Raw genomic sequence first — 23,595 nt, forward strand, 5'->3', positions numbered from 1 at the left:
AAAAAAAACACTAGCGAGAGAACTTAAGTATTTGGTGTTCGGACATTATGCGAAATTAAAATTTGTAATGAAGTAGAAAAAGATGGGGAAATATTGGGATTAATAAATCATATTAAAATGCTGGTCCGGTGAAATAGTTAAGTATGGTGAGCGGTATTGATGAGTTATAAAAAAGAATTCTCATAAATAGGTAAAAATTATGCTCTAGTCTACTATTTAATTTTCACATGAGCAGGCTAAGAATTAACATAAAATTAAGAATCAAATGAATCAAAACTGTCAAGTAAACTATCGCATAATCGAACTCGAAATAAGACAGAGGCGACAAAATTGCGCTAAAAGTTGAAACCAACAAGTAAATCGTCTTTTCGTACATTTACTAGAGATGTAGTAAATATACAAAGAGATTTGTTTACCATCGACAAATAATGTACAATAACACCCAATAGTGAAGTCGTACACGTGAATATTGTGCAAGTTAAACGCTACACGTGGGTGAAAGGGGCTTTATCTAAACGCAGATATGTATGCTCCTTTATAATAGCTACTTGACAGTAAACTTAGTTTGCTAACAACAAAAAGTTGTCTTCGACCATGACAGTCCACAACGCAGTTTATTTTGATCGAAAGTAACCTTTAAAAATCGATAATATCGAAATCTTCGTAATCAATTTATTATTAATAAATAAAATAAAACCCTTAAAGCTAAATCAATAATATTGAGTGCCAGTAGCACTAGGAATCACATGTTTAATATACTTTATAATATACACGCATAATATACAAAGGAGAAAATAAAACTTGTAAAAATATGCGTAGCGTATTATTCGAAATTGAATAATAAATCATGAAAACTAAAACACAGTTTTTATGACAGTCTTCATAGTTTATAAATAGACTCGTCTGATTATAAATATATACAACTTTCCGTCAGATAGAATAGATATAAGATAATATCTTAAAATAATATTGAATGTTATACAATGAAGGTAGGTAGGTATATTATAGGTAGATTAAAAGTATTAGGTTAATTTATTTGTATGAGCAAAGTGCATCAAATAATACGTTACGCATGTTCGTCGAACGCACACCCTTAAATCATAATTTAGTAAAACACAAAAAGTAAAACGTGGGCCCGCCTAATTATAATATTATATCGTGTATCCGAGTACCCAGGCTTAGTTCGACGTAAGGTCAGCAACCAAACTAAAATAATTGCAGTCGTAAATTATTATCAACGTTTAGCGATCAACAATTTTGTTCTATCTAATCAATATACATGCATACTATAGTAACGTATATGCGCTATGTGTTATATAAAACTCTTAAATATACTCGTTCCACCACCTATACACGTAGGACTACTAGAGGTCGGTTAATACGATTATACACGTAGAAAACACAGCATTATGTTTGTTAATCCATGGCGGCGCCTACCCTACTCGATATGGAACGTAAAATCTCACACCCCAGCCTTAACGGAAATATAAAACAAATAATTGACGAACATCGTAACTAAAACCCCGCACGGGACCGGCCGCCTCGGCCCCGCAGTCACCCCACTAGTAGATTTGGTACAAACACTAACACCTAAGATAAAACATTAGTAAATGCACTACTCGCTTCATTCGCATATTAAAATTAATTTAAACTCCGACGCGGAGCGCCGGCCATCGCACTATACAGCGAACTCTACGCCGAGTAACACTTAACACTCATATTTGTACAAGAACATCGTAGTCAAGGATGCGGCACTAGATACATCGATCATATAAAATCAACTCATAAAACACTATTTAAATTAGACTTTCGATTATACTATAGCAGGTTATTTTACAGAAATCTCTCTGCCGTATTAACACTATCTATACAGAGCCCCGCCGCCGGCCCGCGCGGGGCCGGTCGGTCCGAGCCACGCGACGCGCAGGACACACTAGTCAAAGTTTTGAATAAAAAATTATAGTGTGAGTAGAGTACGCGTTTTTCGCTCGACTGCCCTTATGCCCGCGGGGGGCCGCATCCAACCATGCGCCGCGCCGCAGGTAAGGACAGCGAGCGAGTCGACACGCACGCGCGGCTAACTTCACAACGTGCACGCACGGACGTCAGCGACGGGTACGTTTCGACTTCATTTCTCTTGCTACAATATCCGATGCGACACTCCGTCGTCTTCCCGTCCCTTCACTTCTGCCGTCTTCGCTCGTGGAGTTTCGTATTGATTCGTCGCGTCATCGCACTCAGTCGGTGTACCAGAGGTGCTGGTGGTGCTGCGGCACGAGGTAGGTGGGGGAGTAGGGCTGCAGGTAGCCCGCCAGCCGCCCGCCGCTCGCGTGGTGCGCCGGCGGCGGCCCGCCCACACCGCCCACGCCACCCACCGCGCCCATGCCGCTCACGCCCGCCACGCCACTTACACCGCCCCTGAAAAATCAAACATTTTTATTATTTAATGCTACCGAACTTAAATCACGTTACTGAACACTCCTAAATAAGCCGTTCATTACTACATCAAGTGTATAAAATAAAGGCAGTATAATTTTAATTTATTTGTATTTTTGTACCATCATATTAATGTGAGGAACTGTAATTTCATCTGTTTAAGTAGTGGACGCCATATCGCATATAATAAATTATGAAATCCATTTTTAAATTTCTATCATGTGATGTAAACAATAAGAAGCGCAAAAAATTATAATTTCTTTGTCAAATATCAGTCGATACATATATTTGGATGGTGACGGTGGTTTGGGTCGAATGTACTCACTTGTCTAATGATCTGATATTTTTTTTAACAAAATCAGTCAGGCTGTATGAAACTATTGTAAATTGTAATACAGTGGAAAAGTTTATTGAAAAATTGTGTCATGTTCTGAACAAGAATTTCCGAGAACGAAGAGTAAGCAGTTAGCGGGCCCCTAGATCTAATAATATTGAACAATATCACATTTGCTTAATATCATTCACTGTCTAGGGTTGATATTGAACATCGCGCGCCTTTAACTGTTCAATAAAATTGAAGCGTGATATTGACAATACAATAGATCGTCTAGGTGCTGGCTTGGAGTAGGCCGTTTCAGAACAGAATTTCAATACTCACGTGTGGTAGTGATACGTGGGCACGTACAGCGGTGGCGCTGCCAGGTAGCCCGGCGACACTCCGCCGCCCGGCGACAACACACCTCCGCGTGCGCTTCTGCTAGATAAATATACAAATAAATATATTTCCTATTATGCAAATATATCGACTACTAGAATAGGTATTTTTATATCTTTCTATAAAATATAAAGATTTTATATAATAACTTTATATAAAATCTTTATATAAAGTTTAGTTTTAGTGGCCTGATTCGCTATTTAAACTTTAGAATATAGTTTTTGTAATCGTGCGCTCACTTGTAATGTGGATGATGGTGCCACGCGTGCGCCGGGTGTTTGTGCGCGGCAGGCGGGCCCACGCTCACGCCCACGCCCACGCCGCCCATGCCCACACCACCCACGCCCACGCCCACCCCGCTCACGCCGCCCACGCCGCTCACGCTCACCCCGCTCACCGCGTTGCTGACCGGTAAATATTCTCGGGAGCCCCCGCTCTGTAAAAGTCAATATAGTAAAATTACCAATTAAACAACCTTATGTTAACTTGTTAATCATGATGTTCCATCGTGTTTGCTTGAAAATAAGTTTGTTACAAAATATTTAGAAATTATGGCCCATATACAACACTATAAATAACTTACACTATCCCTTTTATTGTGCTGCGGTGGAACATATTGATTGCACTGATAATCTGAACCCTGGCGCACATTCGAACCGCTCTGTAAAGAATATTTTGTTCATTATAATCTTTAGAGACCAACCAAGACACATTTGAATGGCTTTGTTGTAGATTTTACTGCTAAGACGCCCTGTGGTTGACTATCTATATTCTAGACTATAGTTTGTGCGTTTTATGATGATATGCGTGACACATTATAATTGACAATAGTAGTGAAGTTACCTAACAAAAATTAATCGATAGTTTAAAAATATCGAATCACTTCGTAAAGGAATTGCAATCGAAATTATCGATTTCGTACTGACATTTCAGTGGTGCCGGCGATTTAAGATGGCCGCCCTTTTTTATCGATTTGATTTCGATTCAACAGAGTCAATCTCTATTGGCATAAGTTCCGTTTCATGTATATGACATTTTACAAATGTTTTCGAAACAATAATTTTATACTTCTATTTCACAGTTAATATTTATATTTTTATATTAATAAGTTAGCATTTAGCAACTTTTCATTTTTATTCATTTACAATTATAGGAAACATTTGTTTTTGTAGATGGAATTTAATTTATTACATTTTGTTTTTTTTTTGTTTTCTTGTAAAAAAAAACCCGTAGCAAGGAATATTGAAAACTGTCACCCATATCATCTTAAAACGCACAAACTATAATTTATAATTATGTACGAAAAGCTTCTTAGTTTGCATCGGATGACGGATAGGCTCCGAAACTGTTCCAATTTTGGTGAAATCAGCAAAGGCAAAGAGGAACATGGGGAAGGACAAAGGATACTTTTTATAACGGGAAAATGGTCCATATATGATATTTTTTTAACAAAATCAGGCCGACTTTGACGAAATTTTGCATAGACAGAGAGCACACCACAGGGAAGGACATAAAATACTTTTTATTAACTTTAACGATACTGTCTTTAAGCGGGCGGGGCTGCGTTAAACTTTGATAACAAAATACTATCTGAATTTGTTTATAAAGTATGTACTCACATTATAATGGGGAGCGGTGTGGTCGTGGCTCGGCTCGAGTTTGGCCTGGGCCTCCTGCTGCGCGAGGGCCAGGAGACGCTTCTTCTGGCTCTGGGGCGTAGCCTGTGAGCTGCTGGCCTGGCGCGGCTGCTGCGGCACCGCCTGCTGCAGCTGCGGCTGCTGTTGCTGCTGCTGTTGTTGTTGGGGCTGCTGTTGCTGCTGTTGAGGCTATAAGCAAAAATGCATGTTATCCTTGTGATAGTGGACAGGTGTTCAAATTCCAAAAGTATTATTGTTGTTACAATATCTGCCTTTAAATTAAAATTTAAAACAATCACAACTACGCAAGTTATGTTCCCAAAAACCTTAATCTTTATGAAACTGGCTACTTTGATTTTAGGATATTCGATCGTCTTTGCGAAACGTCAGACTGCACCGATACTTGGACTAGAAAAGCTGGCCCTAATAGGCCGGGCCTTCCATATATTTCCCCTATATTCTGTTTTTATTCCAAATAGTACCTGGTGGTGGTGACATTGCTGATGCGCTATCGGCGGCTCGTGCTTGACCCGCTCGTCGCGCGGCGTACGCACGGAGCATATGACGCCGGCCGGCGCTGCGCCCGCACCGCTCGCGCCCGCCGGCCCGCTCGAGACCGACGTCGCCACGCACTCACCGCTGCCTGAAACAGCAAACATTACTTAATGTATACATTTTATTAATCGAAATATAAATAATGAAGTCTTTATAAATAAGGCAAAGAAAATTACTCATTGTGCAAAACAGATTCTTTGAGTAGTCTAGACTCTAGAATCTAGATCTTTAGCTTCATCATTTATAGTGTAAGATCCGTTGTCTGTTTCGGCGGCTCGATGCACGGGGTGGGCTCATCGGAATCGGATATGGTATGACGGAGACGGCTTCGCCCGCCGTCACAAGCGAAAAGGGACAATATTTAAAAAGGGACAATGTTGTTTGTAAAACTTTTTCTACTTACCTCTGTTGTGCGTGTCGGCGGGGACGGGGGGTGCTGCGGGGGCCGCGGCCGGGGCGGCGCGCTGCGCGGGGCGCGGCTCAGCATCGTCGTCGGAGTCCGATATGGTGATGACGGAGACGGCTGGCGACGGCGTGTCGCGGATCGTGATCGTCGCCGCGCCGCCGCACGCTGCGTCCCAACCAGTCGCCGGTGCGGCGCCGGACGCACGCGCACTAAAATATTATGTAGTTATGTAAGTCTAACATCGTTTGACATTTTGGACCTATGATTTGCTATTTATGTATGGCGATAACTAACGGTAGACCACATAAGGCAAGGTAAGGCTGACTATATAGGAAGCTAAAAGGTCTCTTGTCAGCATGACTGTTCGTTTCATAATGATGTTGCAGTTGTTTGAAAACGAGCTGTACGCAAAAATGAAATTGGACATAGTACGAATTATTATCTAATTCTCACTGCGTTCAGAATTAATATCCTTTACAGTTCTTATCATTCAATAACCTTGTTGAAATATTTGACAGAACTCACGTGTGATCATGCCTGTGCCTCGATGGTGGTGTGCCCTCTTTCACCCGTTTCTTGACCGGCGACAGCTGCGTCGGCTCCTTCTTACCCCCGCTGCTGGCCATACTACAAACAAACCAATAGGTATAACAGTATTGTAGAAATATATAAAATATGATAGAATATGACTAAGGATTTTTTATGGGTAGGCTGTTTCATTTGGTCGGATTATGTCAGCGTCGACTATGTTGGTCGGGCTCGCCTCAACTCGACCAAATTAGGTCTTCAAATCACTCAATTGAGGTGCATATTATTTGAGAGAAATAATTAAATTACGACGTGTTTATACAACGTGTGTCTAAGCAGCGTCAGCTTCAGCATTACATGAATTTAAGTAAACGCAACTGATACGATAAAGTCTGTGCATATTATATTAGATAATTAGAAGAAAGGAAGTAATGAACATAAGATTTTTATCAGGTTCTATATAATCTAGGGAACAGAATTTATAGTTATAAAGTTCTGTCTAAGGGTGTGTCTACAGTCTAGCCTACGAACTACACTAAATTGAAAGTTAAGAGTCTGCTGCCAAAATTTCAAAGCACGCTAGCCCCGCCTACACACCCCGCTATCCTCCAATCGTGATATAATGATTCCATGAATCGAGCTCCCGAGCAATGTGCTTTACGCTGCAGCTAATAGTGAACAATATCGCGTAACAACGGTTCCCGCATTATAGCACGGAAGTAAAGGTCGTAAGTCCTAAAACTGTTTTTGATGATTACTTAAAAATTAAATACAATACTAATATTACCTTTTGCCATTATTTTGTGATTGTAGTAGTTCAAGTTATTTAATGATAGTAAATCAATAAGTGTAACAGATATTTGTTGAAAAGCCCAGAAAGATCATAATTCCGAAAAATATAACTATAAAGTCAAAATAAGTGAATCGTGTTTTCCGTTTAGCAAATATCAGATAAATATACAATGATTAAATAAGTCTCAATTTGATTTAAGTCAATCGTGTTCCGGGATCGTAATATTTATTAGAAAACACAGCAAAATTTGGCAGCCCGCTCTTAATTTTTTTGTCTTAAAATATACAGGACATGACACTGACAGTACAGGACTCAGGAGTCATCAAGGGGGTAATCCTTATACCACATCTCAAATCGATTGAGTGACTTTGGGAAGGATTGTAATAGAGGTTAAGCGTGGCAGCCTTACAATCGAACAAAGAACGGAGGTACGGAAGTAAAGAGTATATTTCTCTTTGGCTTCGCAAGTTTACATTGTTTTTTATTGTCATAATTTATTATGGTGTCGATACAAAAATATAATAAATAAATGTATTTTCTAACATTGATCAAACAAAAAGGGGGAATAGTCTATTACATAGGTTACACAATCAGTTTTTCATCAATTTGATCCATCCATCCATTTTAGACGTGGGAGGGCCATGCTTCGGCACGAATGGGCCGGCTCGACCGAAGAAATACCACGTTCTCACAGAAAACCGGCGTGAAACAGCGCTTGCGCTGTGTTTCGCCGAGTGAGTGAACTTACCGGAGGCCCAATTACCCTATTCCCTTCCCTACCCTCCCCTATTCTATTCCCTTCCCTTCCCATCCCTACCCTCCCCTATTACACTATTCCCTCTTAAAAGGCCGGCAACGCACCTGCAGCTCTTCTGATGCTGCGAGTGTCCATGGGCGACGAAAGTTGCTTTCCATCAGGTGACCCGTTTGCTCGTTTGCCCCCTTATTTCATTAAAAAAAACTGATTGACGGAATACATAATTACATATAGTCCGTTCCTCCGGTGGAATCAGTTTTTCGTCAATCTTCACCAGATTGATGGATAAGATATTTTATGAAAAACTGATCGTGTAACCTACGTCTATAGGAGCCAGGGCCCGTACCACGAAACGGTTTTGAGACTCAAACAATCGGACGAGAATGTTGCGTCCTACTCTAACAAACGTGAAATGAAGTTGTTAGAGCAGGACGCAGCATTCTCGTCCGATTGTTTGAGTCTCAAAACGGTTTTGTAGTAAGCCTACTGGATATGAAGTAGTGAGTAAAAGCGGTCGTGATTGTATCGTCACGGGCATAGCACCTGTATTGATGCTGGTGATGCTGTGGGTAGTGGGGCGCGCCGCTCGCCTGCTGCTTGGTGGATCTGTCGACAACCCCAACTCATACATTCCCAATACATTGTCGCTTATTCATTTACTACTACGGTTCGCTACTTTGTTAGATCATAGTATAATTTGTTACGGTTCATTGACGGGGTAGTTATCTAAACGAATCGTAACAAAAATGTAAGTACAATATGTGTTTTTTTTTTGTAATTTTTAGACTATTCTTAGACTATTTAAAATAGAGGTGAATTTAGACGGCATTTTATCTCGATAGCGAAATATCACGAAATAATATCTAGCTTTCAACATTCATCAACTCTAAAATATTTATACATTAGACTCAATATAATCGCGCCGAATTCTCAATTTCTAAAGGTCTAGAATATCTCTTGCGATGAATGTAACGTCTGAAGCATACCTCTTGTGCGGATGGTGATGCTGGTGGTGAGGATGGAAGTCCCACACGTCGGGCTCGGGCAGCGGCGCCGGCTCCACGATGAGCGGCGCGCGCCACTCGCCCACGTCGCCGACCCCGCCCACCGCGCCCACGCCGCCCACACCGCCCACACCGTGCTGGTGGTGGGCGGCCGCTGCTGCTGCCGCCGCCGCAGCAAGCTGCTGCACCTGCAATGAGTTCATAGTAAAAAGTTAGCATTTTAAATTTTATGTAAAACTTGCTTAGAAGGCACTTCGAAAATCTGACATTTAAAAACTTTATTTGAAACATTAAAACATAAGTAAATACGGACATGTAAATAACATCAGTGAAATACAATTTTACGACTTGTCGTTTGTTGGTATAATTGTTGATATAAATAAAAACAATCATTAGCAGACTATCAATGTACAGATTGTTATTCGTCAATAAAACATAATGTATTATTTTATTTAAACCTTCGTAGTTTCAGTCCCTATTCTTCTTTAGGGTGAAGCCAAGGGAGCGTAATTTGTGAGTTGCGAGTCGCAGAATTTCGGCTGGCAGAAATTCTGCTGCATTCAGTTTCATAGAAAATTCCTACTTCATTCATACGAGCGTAATTTTGTGAGTCATGATTTGTATGAAAAATATTTACGCGACCGAAATTCTGCGACTCACAAAATTATGCTCGTTTGGCCTCACCCTTACATAATGTTAAATCTTAACTCGTACACGTACGTGACGTACATACCTGGTAGGCGGGCTGACACAGTATGGAGGAGACGAACTGGTGCGGAAAGGGCTCGGCCGCGCGCGTGGCGTACTGCCTGGCCCCGCCCACTGCCACGCGACCGCCTTGATACAGCTGGTACTGGAAACGAAATGATCAAGTAAGTACATGAAAATGGAGGCATTCTACACCAAGGGGACAATGAAATAACTCGATGAATTTTGATAATATTTTATTATGTAATATACCTGTACGTGTTATTAATACTTAATACCCCAATGCACATTTTATTAATTCAATATGTAACTCTGTCTCACTAAATGAACTTTGACACTTGTATAGATTTGAAACAATATCAAATTGTTTCGGACACGAACTTTAAAATAATAATATAAAGCGAAAAGGAATGAAATGAACTGAAACGCAGCAGGAATTTAATTTGATGATGCAGTATAACGATATACAATACGTAAAAAACCCTGCTGCCATTGTTTCAACTGCTATATCATGAGCAATAAATTCAACATCGTAATTCTGCTTATACGAATTGTATAAGCAGATGCTACTGTTAAAACCCACACTAAGGCCCAATTTCACCAACGTCTGTTAGCGTAATTGCTAGTTAAAATGTCATGTTTTCTCTTTCACTATTAAGAAAAACGAGAGAAGTAATGTCATACTAATTCGAACATTAAGTTTATCAGACTTCGATAAAATTGGGCCTAATATTGGCAACTGCAAAGTGTAATGCTGCGTTTCTAAGCTTGCCAAGGCTTGACCAGCGTCCACAAGCACAAGCGAAAATATTTGGCTTGGCGTGCCTGAGCTTGTGGACGCTTGTATCCGATCCGGTGTAGTGTCGGTTTTTGGACACAGATCAAAGGGTGCTTGCTTGGATGTACGTAATACACTGACGCATTCACAAGCGTGTAAACGACTTCCAAATGCCAAGCGTTTGTGGACGCTTGTGCCTTGTGGATGCTTGTGCCTTGTGGATGCTTGTGCCTTGTGGATGCTTGTGCCTTGTGGATGCTTGCCAATTAGTATGCCTTATTATTATTATCTATGCTTGCCAAGCTTTGGCAAGCATAGATAATCCATCGCAGCATAAGATAATCAGTCCGTCCACTGACCAGGTTGTCGTATGGCGCCGCCCGCAGCCGCTGCTGGTTGATGGTGAGCGCGAGGTGGTGGGCGGAGGGCGCGGCGGGCGCGACCACGCCCCCCACGTACTCGCCGCCGCCCACACCGCCCACGCCACCCACGCCGCTGCCCGATCGCCGGCACACCTGCAACGCAATTCTCGCATTTAGAATCGGTAACTACATTAAACTTTATTTGTAAGGTCAATACATTTACAAGGTATAATGTAAATATTTAAAAATTTCTGATCCATTTTATGTGTATTGTCTCTAGTTTAATAAAAAAAATGACCACATTAGAAAAGCACAAAATAAAAAACTGACAGATTTTTGGGAAAAAATGACAACATGTCCTTCGTGAATCCACTACGTCTGTTCTTCGATATTCGACAGCTAAAACCACTGAACAATTACCTCCATCATCTGCACGGAGGCCTTGACGTTGTTGCAGTGCGCGTAGTCGACGAGGTGAGCGAGCGTCACGAACGCGTGGTGTAACGCTTCTCCCGGTGTGATGCGACGCTCCTGGGGAAAACATTACCATGTAAAGCTCATCCATATAAATTATAAACGAAATTCTGACGTTGTTTAGGCGTGAAGAGGTAACAATCAGGTTGCCTTTTTACGCTAAAACAGATAAACCGTTTTTACACGTCATTATTACAAAGCTTATTTAATTTTCTTAAAATTAGATGTGTAGTTATGAGCACTACAATGAAACGTAGCATACAAACAGTGACGGAATAAAACTCTTCCTTTTGATTTCCGTAACAGTCAGGTAAAAATACAAAAAAAAATGAATCAAATGTTTTCAGAACGTTGAACTACATGTTGCCTACCACTGGTTCGGGAACTAACCCGGCGAGAAGAACCGGCGTAAGAAACTCGCACGGGGCCACTTTTTAGTAAAAAGGTGGAAAATTTGACTTTTAAAAAAATAAAATTTACAATGTAAATAACATAATCTATACAACATGAATACACAATTGTAAGTCACATAAGCAGCCTTGCAAGCAGCCATCCTACTCCCAAGATGTGCCATCGTTTAGGAAATTGTTGACCGTATAGTCTTTGGCACACAAACGTTCTTTAATTACTTTTTAAATTTATTAATTGATCGATTTTGAACGATCAGGTAGGCTCAACTTTGGCTTTTAACTTCATCGTAAAATAAAAAATCTTAACACTGCTACTCATTTTAACAAATTAAAAATTTTTTATGCTTAACACGGAAAACTCAAATAAAAAAAACAAAATTTTTAATTATATTTTCTATGGTTCTGCACTAACCTGGTCCATTGTTAGCATCCTCTTCAATAGGTCGATGAACTCTCGTCTGTCGGCCTTCTCCGCTAACAGTTGACCGCCTTCGAGATCAGTGGGCACATTCACCTGGAATTAAAACATTTCGATGATACGAGGAAAATCAGAAACAAACCAATTTTTTTTAAACTTCCACGTTTAATAGCTACACAACGAAAAATAAACTTTGAATTTAGATCACTCTTTACAGTCAAAAACGCTAAGCCTAAGCCAGCGGGGCTAAAATGGTCGCTTTGAAGAATCATGATATGAATCATAACATGATTCATTTTTCTAAAATCACAAAATGCAACTCTGCTTGCAATTCATTTCTGTATTTTTGTACTGATTTGACATTTGTCAGTTTGACAGTTTTGACAATTCATTTGCTGAATTGATTGAGAGGAATTGCTAGATGTGACCATTTTAGCCCCGCAGGACTTGACAAGAATTTTTATGTGAGGTCTGAATAGTGTGCGAAAATTTTAACGATGTACAGAAAAACATACTGTCGCCAACCTCTGGCCTAAGCATTTGCAGCTTCTAAAATATACGGATATTATCCAGACAATAACATTCTAACTACAATGATACTAATTCTATTACTTTGTCTTACCTGTCCTATATCATCGAGGCAGTTGAAGATATACTTCCTCGCCTCCTTGCTCTTGATGCCCGTCTCCAGCTCATGTTCTTCTGGTGTCTTCAGCCTCCAGAATGGATATGTGCTGTCCACATCCCGGTAGAAGAACTTCGCTGTTTTGGATGCACTGGAACAATTTTCTATTTATTAAACGATAGAAAACATCATAAATTATTATTAAAACTGCATAGTACTCATACCTATACAGTGTGTAACAAAAATAAGTGATAATACTTTCGGGTGCGTACGTGTTCCTTGTAGAGAGTTCACTGTGAAAATAGCAGCTCTGAAAGACAAAAAATTTTTTTCATTTTTGTATGGGTAAGGGCCCGAGCGTCACGAGTTTCCCCATACAAAAGTGAAAAAATTTTTTGGTCTTTCAGCGCTGCTACTTTCACAGTGAACTCTCTACAAGGAACACGTACACACCCTAAATTATTATCACTTGTTTTTGTTACACCCTGTATAGCTTTAAAACAATTTTTTAAACTTCAACTTAATGAAGATATTGACAGATAATGTATGGGGGTTATGGCAAAATTTTGATACGATTTGATCTCTGAGTACGGCGGTGAGACTATAAAAATATTTTCCAGCAACACACCTGTTCAGCATATGCTCGGTGGGCAGGCCCTGCGTCTGCGAGATGTACCGTATCTGGTCATACTCGGAGGAGCCAGGGTACAGCGGCCAGCCGAGGAACAGCTCGGCGACCACGCAGCCCAGCGACCACATGTCGATCGCCTCGCAGAACGCCAGACCCAGGATGATCTCGGGTGCTCTGCAATATTACGATATTCATTACAATTAAAATAATATGTAAACAATAACATGTCCTCATCTGTTACATCAGAAAAGATAGACATAGGTCATAGACAAAGACAAAATATCGTAGTGCACGTTCATTGTGCTGAAGTGTTTTGAACGCAAGCTACTAAAATTGGTTTTAAAAAGCTGACTTTAGTAGACATCATCAGATAAGTTACCCATGTAACTCCCTGGTCACTTTCCTTTTTATAATCCCCAAACCCCTTAGGCCGCGTGCCCATTGCGACTTTTTGTAGCGATGCAGTCGCGATGCAGTCGCTAGCTGTGTGTCCTGTATCGCGTTGCAAATGCGACTTAACGCGCGTCGCATCGCTACTAAAAGTCGCAGTGGGCAAAGGCCCTTAGTAGTCAAATCTGTTATATACCTGTAGTATCTGCTCTGCAGGTAGGTATTGCAGACGGCCTTGCTGACGTGGCTGGCGCTACCGAAGTCGATGACCTTGACGCGGTAGGGCTGCCGCGCCGGCTCCACCAGCATTATGTTCTCCGGCTTGAGGTCCGCGTGGATCAGCCCCAGTTGCTGCAAGGGAAATGGGCCTTAGATACAGGTGACACAGTTGAATTTTACTTTACAACAAAATGTCCCTACGCCAAATTTATTTTCCCTTTTCCAGATTAACTTGCGATTGGCCGAAGAGGTTACCGGTAAGTAACGCAAATTATGAAAAGCGTGACATGAGGCGAAGTGTGTCTACTATTCATACTGCGTTTTCAGCTAACTTCACGAACATAGAGCTAGCTTGAGATAGGGCTAGTACGAATCTATACTTCTATACTAATATTATAAAGCTGTAGAGTTTGTTTGTTTATTTGAACGCGCTACTCTCAGGAACAACTGGTCCGATTTGAATATTTTTTTTCAGTGTTAGATAGCTCATTCATCGAGGAAGGCTATAGGTTATAATATGTTATCACGCTTAGACTTTTAGGAGCAAAGTAACAGAGGAAAATGTGAAAAAACTGGGAAAATTATTTTAAAGGACTTATCTCACGAACTACTGGAGCAATTTTTATGTTATTTGGCACGTCTAGTAATTCATACGTATAGCCCGTAAGACTGGCTGGTTGATTATTTGAGATTCTACTGCAGGTAATTTACACTCAGTAACTGAGATGTAAGATGTTGCATTACCTTTTATGTGTACACGCTCAGCCCCACAAACTGAGATCTTATTTTTCTGCGTGCCACTACACTCACACTCTCTCATTCTCTGTACGTGCGTGTATGATCTCACCTTGAGTTTAAGCAGCGCGGTGAGCACCTGCTGCAGTATCGGGCGGATGTACTTGAGCGGGAGCGGCGAGAACTTGTTCTGCTTGAGGAAGTCGTAGAGGTTCTGCTCGAGCATCTCGAACACGAGGCACGTGTGCGAGCGGTGCTGGAAGCACTCGTACGCCCGGACGAAGTTGAACTCGTCCGCCGACTCCTGCGACAGCCGCGACAGGATCGACACCTGGAAACAGCAACACGAGACAGATATGAGACTGTTCAGTGTTCGTACTGAAAAGAAAGGTAACTCAAAACACGTGGCCGAATATACAACTGTCTAGTGTCCGTGTGCCTTGCAGTTACTACGACTGCATTCAGAGAATTAATTACCTAACTTTAATATTGACATGATCTCCGTAGGTACTTTTTTGTCTCATTATATTTCAAACTCTTCAATAAATTGAAGTTTCATCATCATTAAAAGTGTCTAAGTACGACCGTTAGGCTCGTATTGAAATTACTACTTCCTGCTGCTCTTACCACTAAATTATGCACAAGATCATAGAATAGTAAGTATTAAAGTTTTAAGAGATCGTACGTAAATACCACTCTTACATAATTTAGTGTTTCAATATAACATAACCCAAACGCGACAGTAATTCATCTAAAAAGTCGTGAAGAAAAAAAATTTCAAAAACAAAGTCATAAAATTCATCAACACGAGTCCATTAATTTAGCGTAAAACGTAAGCTCCACATACACTGGGCCGAGTAGGCACTAGCTGTAAACAACCGCTGGAGCGCCGCCAAAACTAACTGGGATTGTGTTAGATTTGTACACTTAAGAGGATTAAATTTCTTTATTTTTTTAGCGCGGCGTCACCGTAAGTTTTCCTTTGTGAAAAATATTCTCGTTCCAAAAAATGTTTTAGCAACTTTCATTTGGAACGTTGTTTTTTAGATTTATGTGACGTAAAATGGGTATTAAATGTAGTTGAATGCGAAGAGAAAATTTTAAATTCATAACATTTCTACTTGATATTTCGAAAGTGAATTTTATAGGCACGTAGACTAAAGAAGAATACGTGTTGTATGAGTACGATACAGTGTTTTAAAAATCTAATGATGGCAGATCTTATCAATCCGTAGTACGTAACGTGACAAACGATGCCTAAATAAGACTTTACACACTATTCTCGACTAATCTTGTCCCGATTTTCTCAAGTCATAAAAAGGTCCACATTTAAGATCTTAACACACTATGACGACATAGGGACGTCGCCGGTAAGGTACAATTATTTTCTTTAAATATTGGTGACCAAACGTGGCTACTATTTGGCACATAAAATTTAAGGGCTGGCGATTAGGCGACGATCACTAGATCAGGGGTTCCCAAACTTATTTTGTCTACTGCCAACTTTGAGAACAAATTATGTTTTAGCGCTCCCATTGTTTCAATTTAAAATGCATCCAGATGAAATAAATCACCCCAAGCCTCTACACAACGCCCCCATTTTTTTCTGGGTCCCACACCAACCCCCCTTTAGATCTTCAGCGCCCACAAGGGGGCGTTACATCGCCTTTGGGAACGCACTTTGGGAAAGACTGCACTAGATGAAAGACAGACTGATGGACTCACAAACCCCTCTTAAGTAGCTGAGCTTAGGAAGTAGCGCTATGAATCAGTTACCTCAATCTGTCCTTGGCGGGCATAGCTGGGGTGGTTCTTGAGTATCTTGATGGCGACGATCTCATTGGTGCCCTTCTTCCAGCACTTCACCACCTGACCGAACGTGCCCCGCCCCAGGAACTCCAGCACCTCGTATCTGAAACGACAAACAATACCGGTCAATATAAAGGGTGTCTCAGCGCCGATTTTCAACTTTAAACACGAATTTCTCGGCAACCTTCGGGGTTAGCTGGAGTGGAGTGGTAGCGTTCGATAGGTGACGAGTGCGGATTTTTTGATCGCCATGGCGGAGTGGTCTGGTACGCACCGCGCGTACGCAGTAGAAGCGTACTTATGCAATGGGTTTTCGTTGAGTGAAGCACGGCGTAAATTTTGTAGTCGCTATGAAATCCACCGTTTGAGTGATGCCCCGAGTACTCAATTAATTAAGTCGTGGGTAGAGAAGTTTAGAGCGACAGGATGTTTACTAAATCATTCAATTGGACCACGAAATAGACCTGTGCGATCGGTTGAAAACATCAACCGCGTCGCCGCTGCAGTCGCGGAGCTTCCAAGACGCTCACTTAGAAAACATGCTGCCTCTTTAAGCCTCCATCGGTCAAGCACTCAAAGAATTTTGGCTTTAGATTTAAAATTTCATCCGTATAAAACCCAAATTGTGCAAAAAATTAAAGAAGAAGACTACAACAAGCGAAAAAATTTCTGTCAGAAGATGTTAGAGATTTTTTCGGAGGAAAACGGGATGGACAACGTTTATTTTAGTGATTAGTCACATTTTCACCTCGAAGGGTACGTCAACCGTCAAAATTGCCGTTACTGATCATCCAGCAATCCAAAACAAAAACATCAAAAAGCAGCTGAAGACTAAAATAACGACAGAAGTGAGAGCCATACCAGCGGACATCCTTCGACGCGTCTCGGCAAATTCACGTGTCCGATTTGAAGAGTGCATTCGGTGTAATATTCCGTACATAAAATCCGCACTAATACACTTTAATTTACTACAATAAAAATATTATAAATACAATTTGTTTTTTTTATACAAGTTTTCAAAGTTGAAAATCGGCGCTGAGACACCCTTTAATTACGCAGTACGCTACGCATTGAATCGACAATGTTATAACTAGGTCGCGCTCAGCTTTGAGATCGTTAGGCGAAACTAGTTGCAAATAGCAAGTACCAAATATGAAATCAATCTTATATCTTTAAACGAGCAATTCTTGTATATAAATATATATTTGGAATCTCGGAATCGGCACCAACGATTTTCATGAAATTTAGTATATAGGGGGTTTTGGGGGCGATAAATCGATCTAGGTAGGAATCATTTTTAGAAAATGTCATTTTATTCGTGTTTTATCTCAAAGCTCGGTCAAATAGCTAGTAACGTTAATACTCAATGAGGCCGCACACAGCTTAATATCTACCAATAATGACTGAAAATGTAACACTGTTCCTCTCCATTTATGACTAGCAAAGTTTATCGTGGCCAGTAAACGTGTCTGATTACTCTTAAACCTATGACTGGCATTCTTCTCATAGTTACAATTCGTCCAAGTCCACTAGCCCACTGTACTATTGTTTATGTTGACTGTAATGTTATGTAACTTTTCTGCTGTGGTTCGGCAGCAAATATACAACAAGATTTACTACGGGCTATCACGCGACTTCACGTGAAGATGTCGACCACCTTACTACATGTATTTAGGTCATACACGATGTATATTTTTAGATTGTTTATTTCGTTACATAGTTTTTTTTTACTTAAAGTATTTTTGGTCAAGAATCAAGATGCTTACTCTACTTCTGTAAGATCCGCGTTCGTTGACGACAGATTAAATTTACAAAATGTATGATTCTACATTTCAATACTTCGGGTTATTAAACATCGAGGAATTTTGGTAGAGATATAAGCGCTTCTTGTCCCTTTCATTCGCCGACGCGAAGGGTAAATAAGATTTTCGCGTTCTAGTGAAAAAGTGGCGATGGGTTATGGGCCTCTATCAACATTTCACAATGTTCGATGCCCGGATTTTACAAGGCCCAAGCGTGGCCAAGTAACCTAACTATGAACCAAGTAACAAAAAAGTATTTTGAACCTAAGTGCGAAATGCCTGGGTTACACAGTGCAAACTGACATGCGAGCTGGCCTAGTCAGTTACTGAGGTGCAGCTACATCATACATGCACCATGTGACCGCATCAAACGTTACTTTCATGTGCGAGAGAGTCGCGTGCGCGTTAAAACATTTTATGTTTTCACTAGCTACTTGCCTTCCCCCACCATAGATACAACTCGACAAGGCGAATTCACCTGACTACTGCGAAGTCAGCAGCTTGCATGGTGTGACACATGGAGGCGAGTCGTCTCTCGTGCGAGTACACAGGCACAGTAATTGCCTACCGTCACTTCAGCTGTTTACACTGTGTAACCTATCCTTAAGGTCAAAAGTGTCAAGTGTTTTCTCACCTGTTAGACGAGGAGTAGAGCACCTCATGTTGCACCAGTTGGTAGTCGCCGTCGCCACCACAACCGGATCCTGTGTGCGGCGTCGGGTCGCGTAGCGTCGCGTCGCGTGGCGTGGCGTGTGGCGGCCGCGGAGATATGGAAACAAAACCCGTTACACGTTTAGATACCGCCGCTACAAACATACACAATAATAATATTATTGGGTTCATGTAAGAAGGATAACTGAATGCATATTCAAGGCAAACTACAAGGCATTTGTAGTCAACCTTTATGAGTAACATTAGAGTGAATTATCAAGAATGATATATGTAATTGATTGTACTGTTGGTTCTTGGTAGAAATTCATGTTCAACACATATAAAACACAATTTCCGTGCACTATTTCCTTTCCACTATATTAAAAAATTATTAACAAATTACACGACCGGTTTCGAAATTAATCATCTTCAGGTGTTTTGGTGTTTTTCTTAATATAGTGGAAAAAGTGCAAGGAAATTGTGTTTTATTAGTATCAAGAATGAGTTTAAAAATTTAAACACTTATATTCTTTTGTCTTGAATATAAGTTATTTGAGCCATCCGCCACCAAGTAATTATATAATAATAATAGCTCCCACACCGGTTTCGGTGACGGTGGCCGGTTTCATTGAAACCAGGCCAGCTACGCAGGAGTAATTTTATAGTGCCCAAGTGTGTGCGCAGTACACAAGAGCACTCTCTATTCCTTTACTCTCATAACCCAGTGGGACGAAAGACCGACACGACCTGCGAGAGATCAGGCGCAGGACCGACTTTTTACATGCCCATCCGACGCATGGATCATCTTACTTGTCAGACAATCAGGTGATCAGCCTGCACTGTCCTAACCAAACTTGGAAATAACATGTATCCAACGCGGGAATCGAACCCACGACCTCCGAGTCAAGGGCCGCGCTCTATACCACTAGACCACGGAGGCGTTTTTTACCAAGTAATTATATCAGAAGTGTATATAATTTAAAACTTTTCTATTTGAATTATAAATACATTTTTACGCTCACTTTCAGCTAAACAATTAGTATTGATTTATTAGAATGTTGCAATGACATTTGTGAAACTGTAATTAATTTCCCAAAACAATAATAAATGTAGTATTCTGATTAGCGAGTCATTTATCATTTGTCCGTTGATAGAACACCGCTTGTATTATGCGACAATCTATTTTGACTGTGATTTATCATTCATTGTTAGCAAATTATGTGGGGGCACGGCAGTACTAACGCCAAGACTAGAAAAGCGAAGCAATGGCCGCATGTACCGAGATAGTTTGAGAATTTATATTTTGAAGAGCTAGGGCATGTAGGGACAGAACTTAGAAGCTTGGTTCGAGATGAGATCTTATAACTTTTTTAAGGAGGCAGAGATAACAATATGACGTTGTATTACAAGTCTTGGCATAACCACATAATATAAATTTTATGTTTGCATTAAAGATAACTCATTGATGAACTCATGAAATAGGCATTATTTGTAACAATAATGGCAGTTATAAAGGTGAAGATTTCCATAGAATAATAACTTGAAAAAGTAAACCAGTTTACAGGTATAAACAATAAAATTATTATATTATGTTTAGGGAATGTAAATCTCGCGAGATTGGGGCTTAAGCGAGATCCCGCGAGTTTATTCAATTCAATTCATTTATTTATTTGCTCTAAAAGTGTAATACAGTAGGTGGTATTACACTTTTAGAGCAAATAAATAAATGAATTGAATTGAATTGAATTGAATTATGAATACAATACCGCGAGATCTCGCCAATTTAGAGATCTCGCGAGATTAGCAGTTTGATGGTTTTTTTTTTTTGCAAATAATCACAATATTTGAATAAATTACGAAAAAAAAGTAATAAATATTGTAAGCATTATAATATTAACATTCATTTTAATGAATTTTTTTAATTTAATTTTATGCATCAAACATTGTTGGACGTATCTGTCTATAATTTTTAAGTAGTAAACTTTGACATAAGTACGTATCTACTATCTATAACATAACAATTAATGAAAGAAACTAAAACTCTTCTAATTTTCGCTTTTATAATTTTGGACGTGGCGGTAATATCGTGGACGTCCGCGGTAAAACGATAACATAGGGGAGTACAATGTATGGAAATCTATGAAGACGTTCTCAAATTTCCGTCGACGATAACTTCTGAACCGCACAAAACGCTCGCGGTGCGTAAAATCAAAAGGGCATTGAACGTACGTACCCAACGTTTTATCGTGGAAGCCGGCGTCCACGATAACGTGACGTCCAGAATCTTTTAGTAATAAAACAGTTCTTTTGTAACTAACAAAACAACCTGAAGTCAAAATTCAGGATCTAGTGCACAGTTGCTTAAGCCAGCTCCTCTTTGTTTTTACTCCATGATCGGAACTCCGTCCGTGTCAGTCCGTTCTTCGTATAAGACGTTTTTATGTTCAAGTGCAATCTCGTCAAACTCGCGAGATCTCGCCTTTTTTTCGTCCGAGATCAATCTCGCTAAAAAAGGCCGAGATCTAGAGAGAACGAGATTGCATTCCCTAATTATGTTATATGTAATATCACAAAATATTAAATCATGTGAAACCTTGATGTTTAGGATTTAAAACTCCTTTTTTTGCGTATTATTTTGTCATACCTATAATATTATTTAATGTGAAATATACGTTAAAATTATTTAAATTTATAAAGTTCACGGACAATTTAATATATTTTAATTAAGAAAATACCGTATAAAATATGATGAGAAAGTGAGATATAATAACAATAATAATATCATAAAATAACGAACAAGGAAGGAATACATATTTTATATTCATCCTTCCTATTTTACATCTTGGCACTGGCAAAGTAAACATATTAAGTAAAAATACTTTTTTATACATTTTATTTGTTCTTATCTCATAAAAATATAATTTACTTGTACTATTTTTACTTGATATAAATATTTTGGTACTGCCATGACGTGAATGTAATAAGAACAGTTTTATTTAAACCGGGGCCACTGCAAATATAGCACTTTGGTTGTATATTACATAGACTACTAAACATACACAATAACACAACTACAACACATTTACTTTAGTTTTAAATTTTAACTTTCAAGTACTTAAAGTATGCAGAAAAAGACTCTTTTAGATAAAAATATTTAGAAAAATTGTAACTAATAAAAAACTTTAAAAGTTGAAACTTGGTTCTATGTCACTAAAGATCTCCTAAATGAGAGTTCCTGTATAATGTGTATGCAGGGACCCCGGTAACCTTACATCTAAGTGCATCAGGGTTGAGGAGAGTGCATCAAGTTCAATCAAACTACTGGTACCGATGTCGGCGTTGCCACCTCCTAGTAGGTTGGTTGAAATCTCACACGTCGCCCGGCGCCTGCGCACTGGGCACAGGCTAAGCACCACTAATTTACCACTACAATTTGAGAAATATGCTTAGCCTGTTATTGTAGAGTGTATTTTGCGTGTACCTAAGGAGTGTGTGTACGCACTGAGTGTAAGCAACGCATGCGTCTTCAGTTGTTATGTGTACGGGCGTACGCTGTTTAGTTTGTGTACCGAGTACCGACACGCACACGCACCCATAGTGTCTGTGTGTTTGCGTGCGTATACGGGGCGTCACCTTCTGCGGTGCATTTCTATCTCTTTGTGTCAGCGATTGGTGTGTGTGCGTGTGTAGTGTGTATAGGAGGCAACAACAATTGGTCGGATCATACGTTTGTTACCTTGCGGCTGGGCCGGGTGGTTGGCCCCGGCCGCCGCCAGCTGCTTGCTGTGCGCCGTCGTCGCGCCGCCCGCGCCGCCCGCCCTGTGCCGAGCGCCGCCCACCGCTGCCACCTCCTCCGAGCTATCGCTTCCGTTATCTTCCACACTGCAATAACAAATGCACTCGTAAGAATAATGTCGCTATTATTATAAGAGGATATAAGGGGGTTACTGGATTCGTTAAAGAACAAGTTTATGAAACTCATAAGAATTTCAGACTTGGCACCACACACTAGACTGTTCCTATTTTAAATTCGTAATAATCTCTTTCTTCTTGAAAGTCAGTTAAAAATGTAACCTGGATGTTATATTCCATGACCATGACCAAAAGGTAACATGTTATTTTATGGTACAACTAAAGCCAACATTGAGTAGTGCCAGATTTCATAATCATTGATTAGTCGAAAATACGACCACTGACAACTGCCAAATCACCTCATTCTTTGTTGTAAAACTTTGGTACTTTGAAACAAACATGAAAGACTTGAAATTTATACAGAGTATCTCGTTTTCAAGACGCCATTCTTCGATATAGAACGATCTAAAAACGTGTAAAAAACGACGGATGTAGTCGCGACAGTCACCTGCTTCATTTGCTGTTAAGTTATTCCTAATTATTACATACATCTCAAATAACAACATCAATTTAATTAGCTATCTAGCGAATGGCACTTCGAGATTAACTTTTGGCATCGCACCATAATATGGAGTTTTATGCGATTTGCGAATTGACCGACAGCCAGACGAACAGCAATTAACTGTGACGAGTTTTTGTGCAGGAATGTTTAGTTTATTGCATTCGGTGATCTTTCAATATTCAAGAGAGATGGCTTATGCTTTCATATTGAAAATGTGCATTCTTTTACCATCATAACACAATGCACCAGAAAACCCATTTATATTTAAACACTCGTCTCGGACAGCGCATCATTTAGCATTAATGCTAAACGCCGTAGTCCCCAACTCCCCGGCCAAT

General features: G+C 40.1%; 1 protein-coding gene across 3 annotated transcripts; it reads right to left on the reverse strand.

Annotated features, from left to right (window-relative positions):
- Positions 1-1,240: 1,240 nt before the first annotated feature.
- On the reverse strand, positions 1,241-22,724 carry LOC121726562 (homeodomain-interacting protein kinase 2). 3 transcript variants are annotated; one of them, XM_042113964.1, is made up of 21 exons: positions 22,580-22,724; positions 18,827-18,896; positions 16,358-16,493; positions 14,694-14,912; positions 13,824-13,978; positions 13,235-13,411; positions 12,604-12,757; positions 11,976-12,077; positions 11,100-11,210; positions 10,677-10,832; positions 9,565-9,684; positions 8,814-9,019; positions 8,371-8,433; positions 6,275-6,376; positions 5,747-5,958; positions 5,271-5,431; positions 4,771-4,977; positions 3,735-3,812; positions 3,391-3,587; positions 3,095-3,190; positions 1,241-2,418 (listed from the first exon to the last, which is right to left on the reverse strand). In XM_042113964.1, exons 4-21 carry the CDS (start codon positions 14,805-14,807, stop codon positions 2,238-2,240), a joined length of 2,592 nt encoding a protein of 863 aa, XP_041969898.1. In that variant the 5' UTR covers positions 14,808-14,912; positions 16,358-16,493; positions 18,827-18,896; positions 22,580-22,724; the 3' UTR covers positions 1,241-2,237. The 3 variants fall into 3 exon arrangements, with proteins under 3 accessions (XP_041969898.1, XP_041969896.1, XP_041969899.1); XM_042113962.1 differs by having other exon boundaries at positions 22,571-22,724; XM_042113965.1 differs by lacking the exon at positions 8,371-8,433 and having other exon boundaries at positions 22,571-22,724.
- Between the last annotated feature and the right edge of the window lie 871 nt (positions 22,725-23,595).

The sequence above is a fragment of the Aricia agestis genome, chromosome 4 (assembly GCF_905147365.1).
Source record: "Aricia agestis chromosome 4, ilAriAges1.1, whole genome shotgun sequence".
NCBI lineage: Eukaryota > Metazoa > Arthropoda > Insecta > Lepidoptera > Lycaenidae > Aricia > Aricia agestis.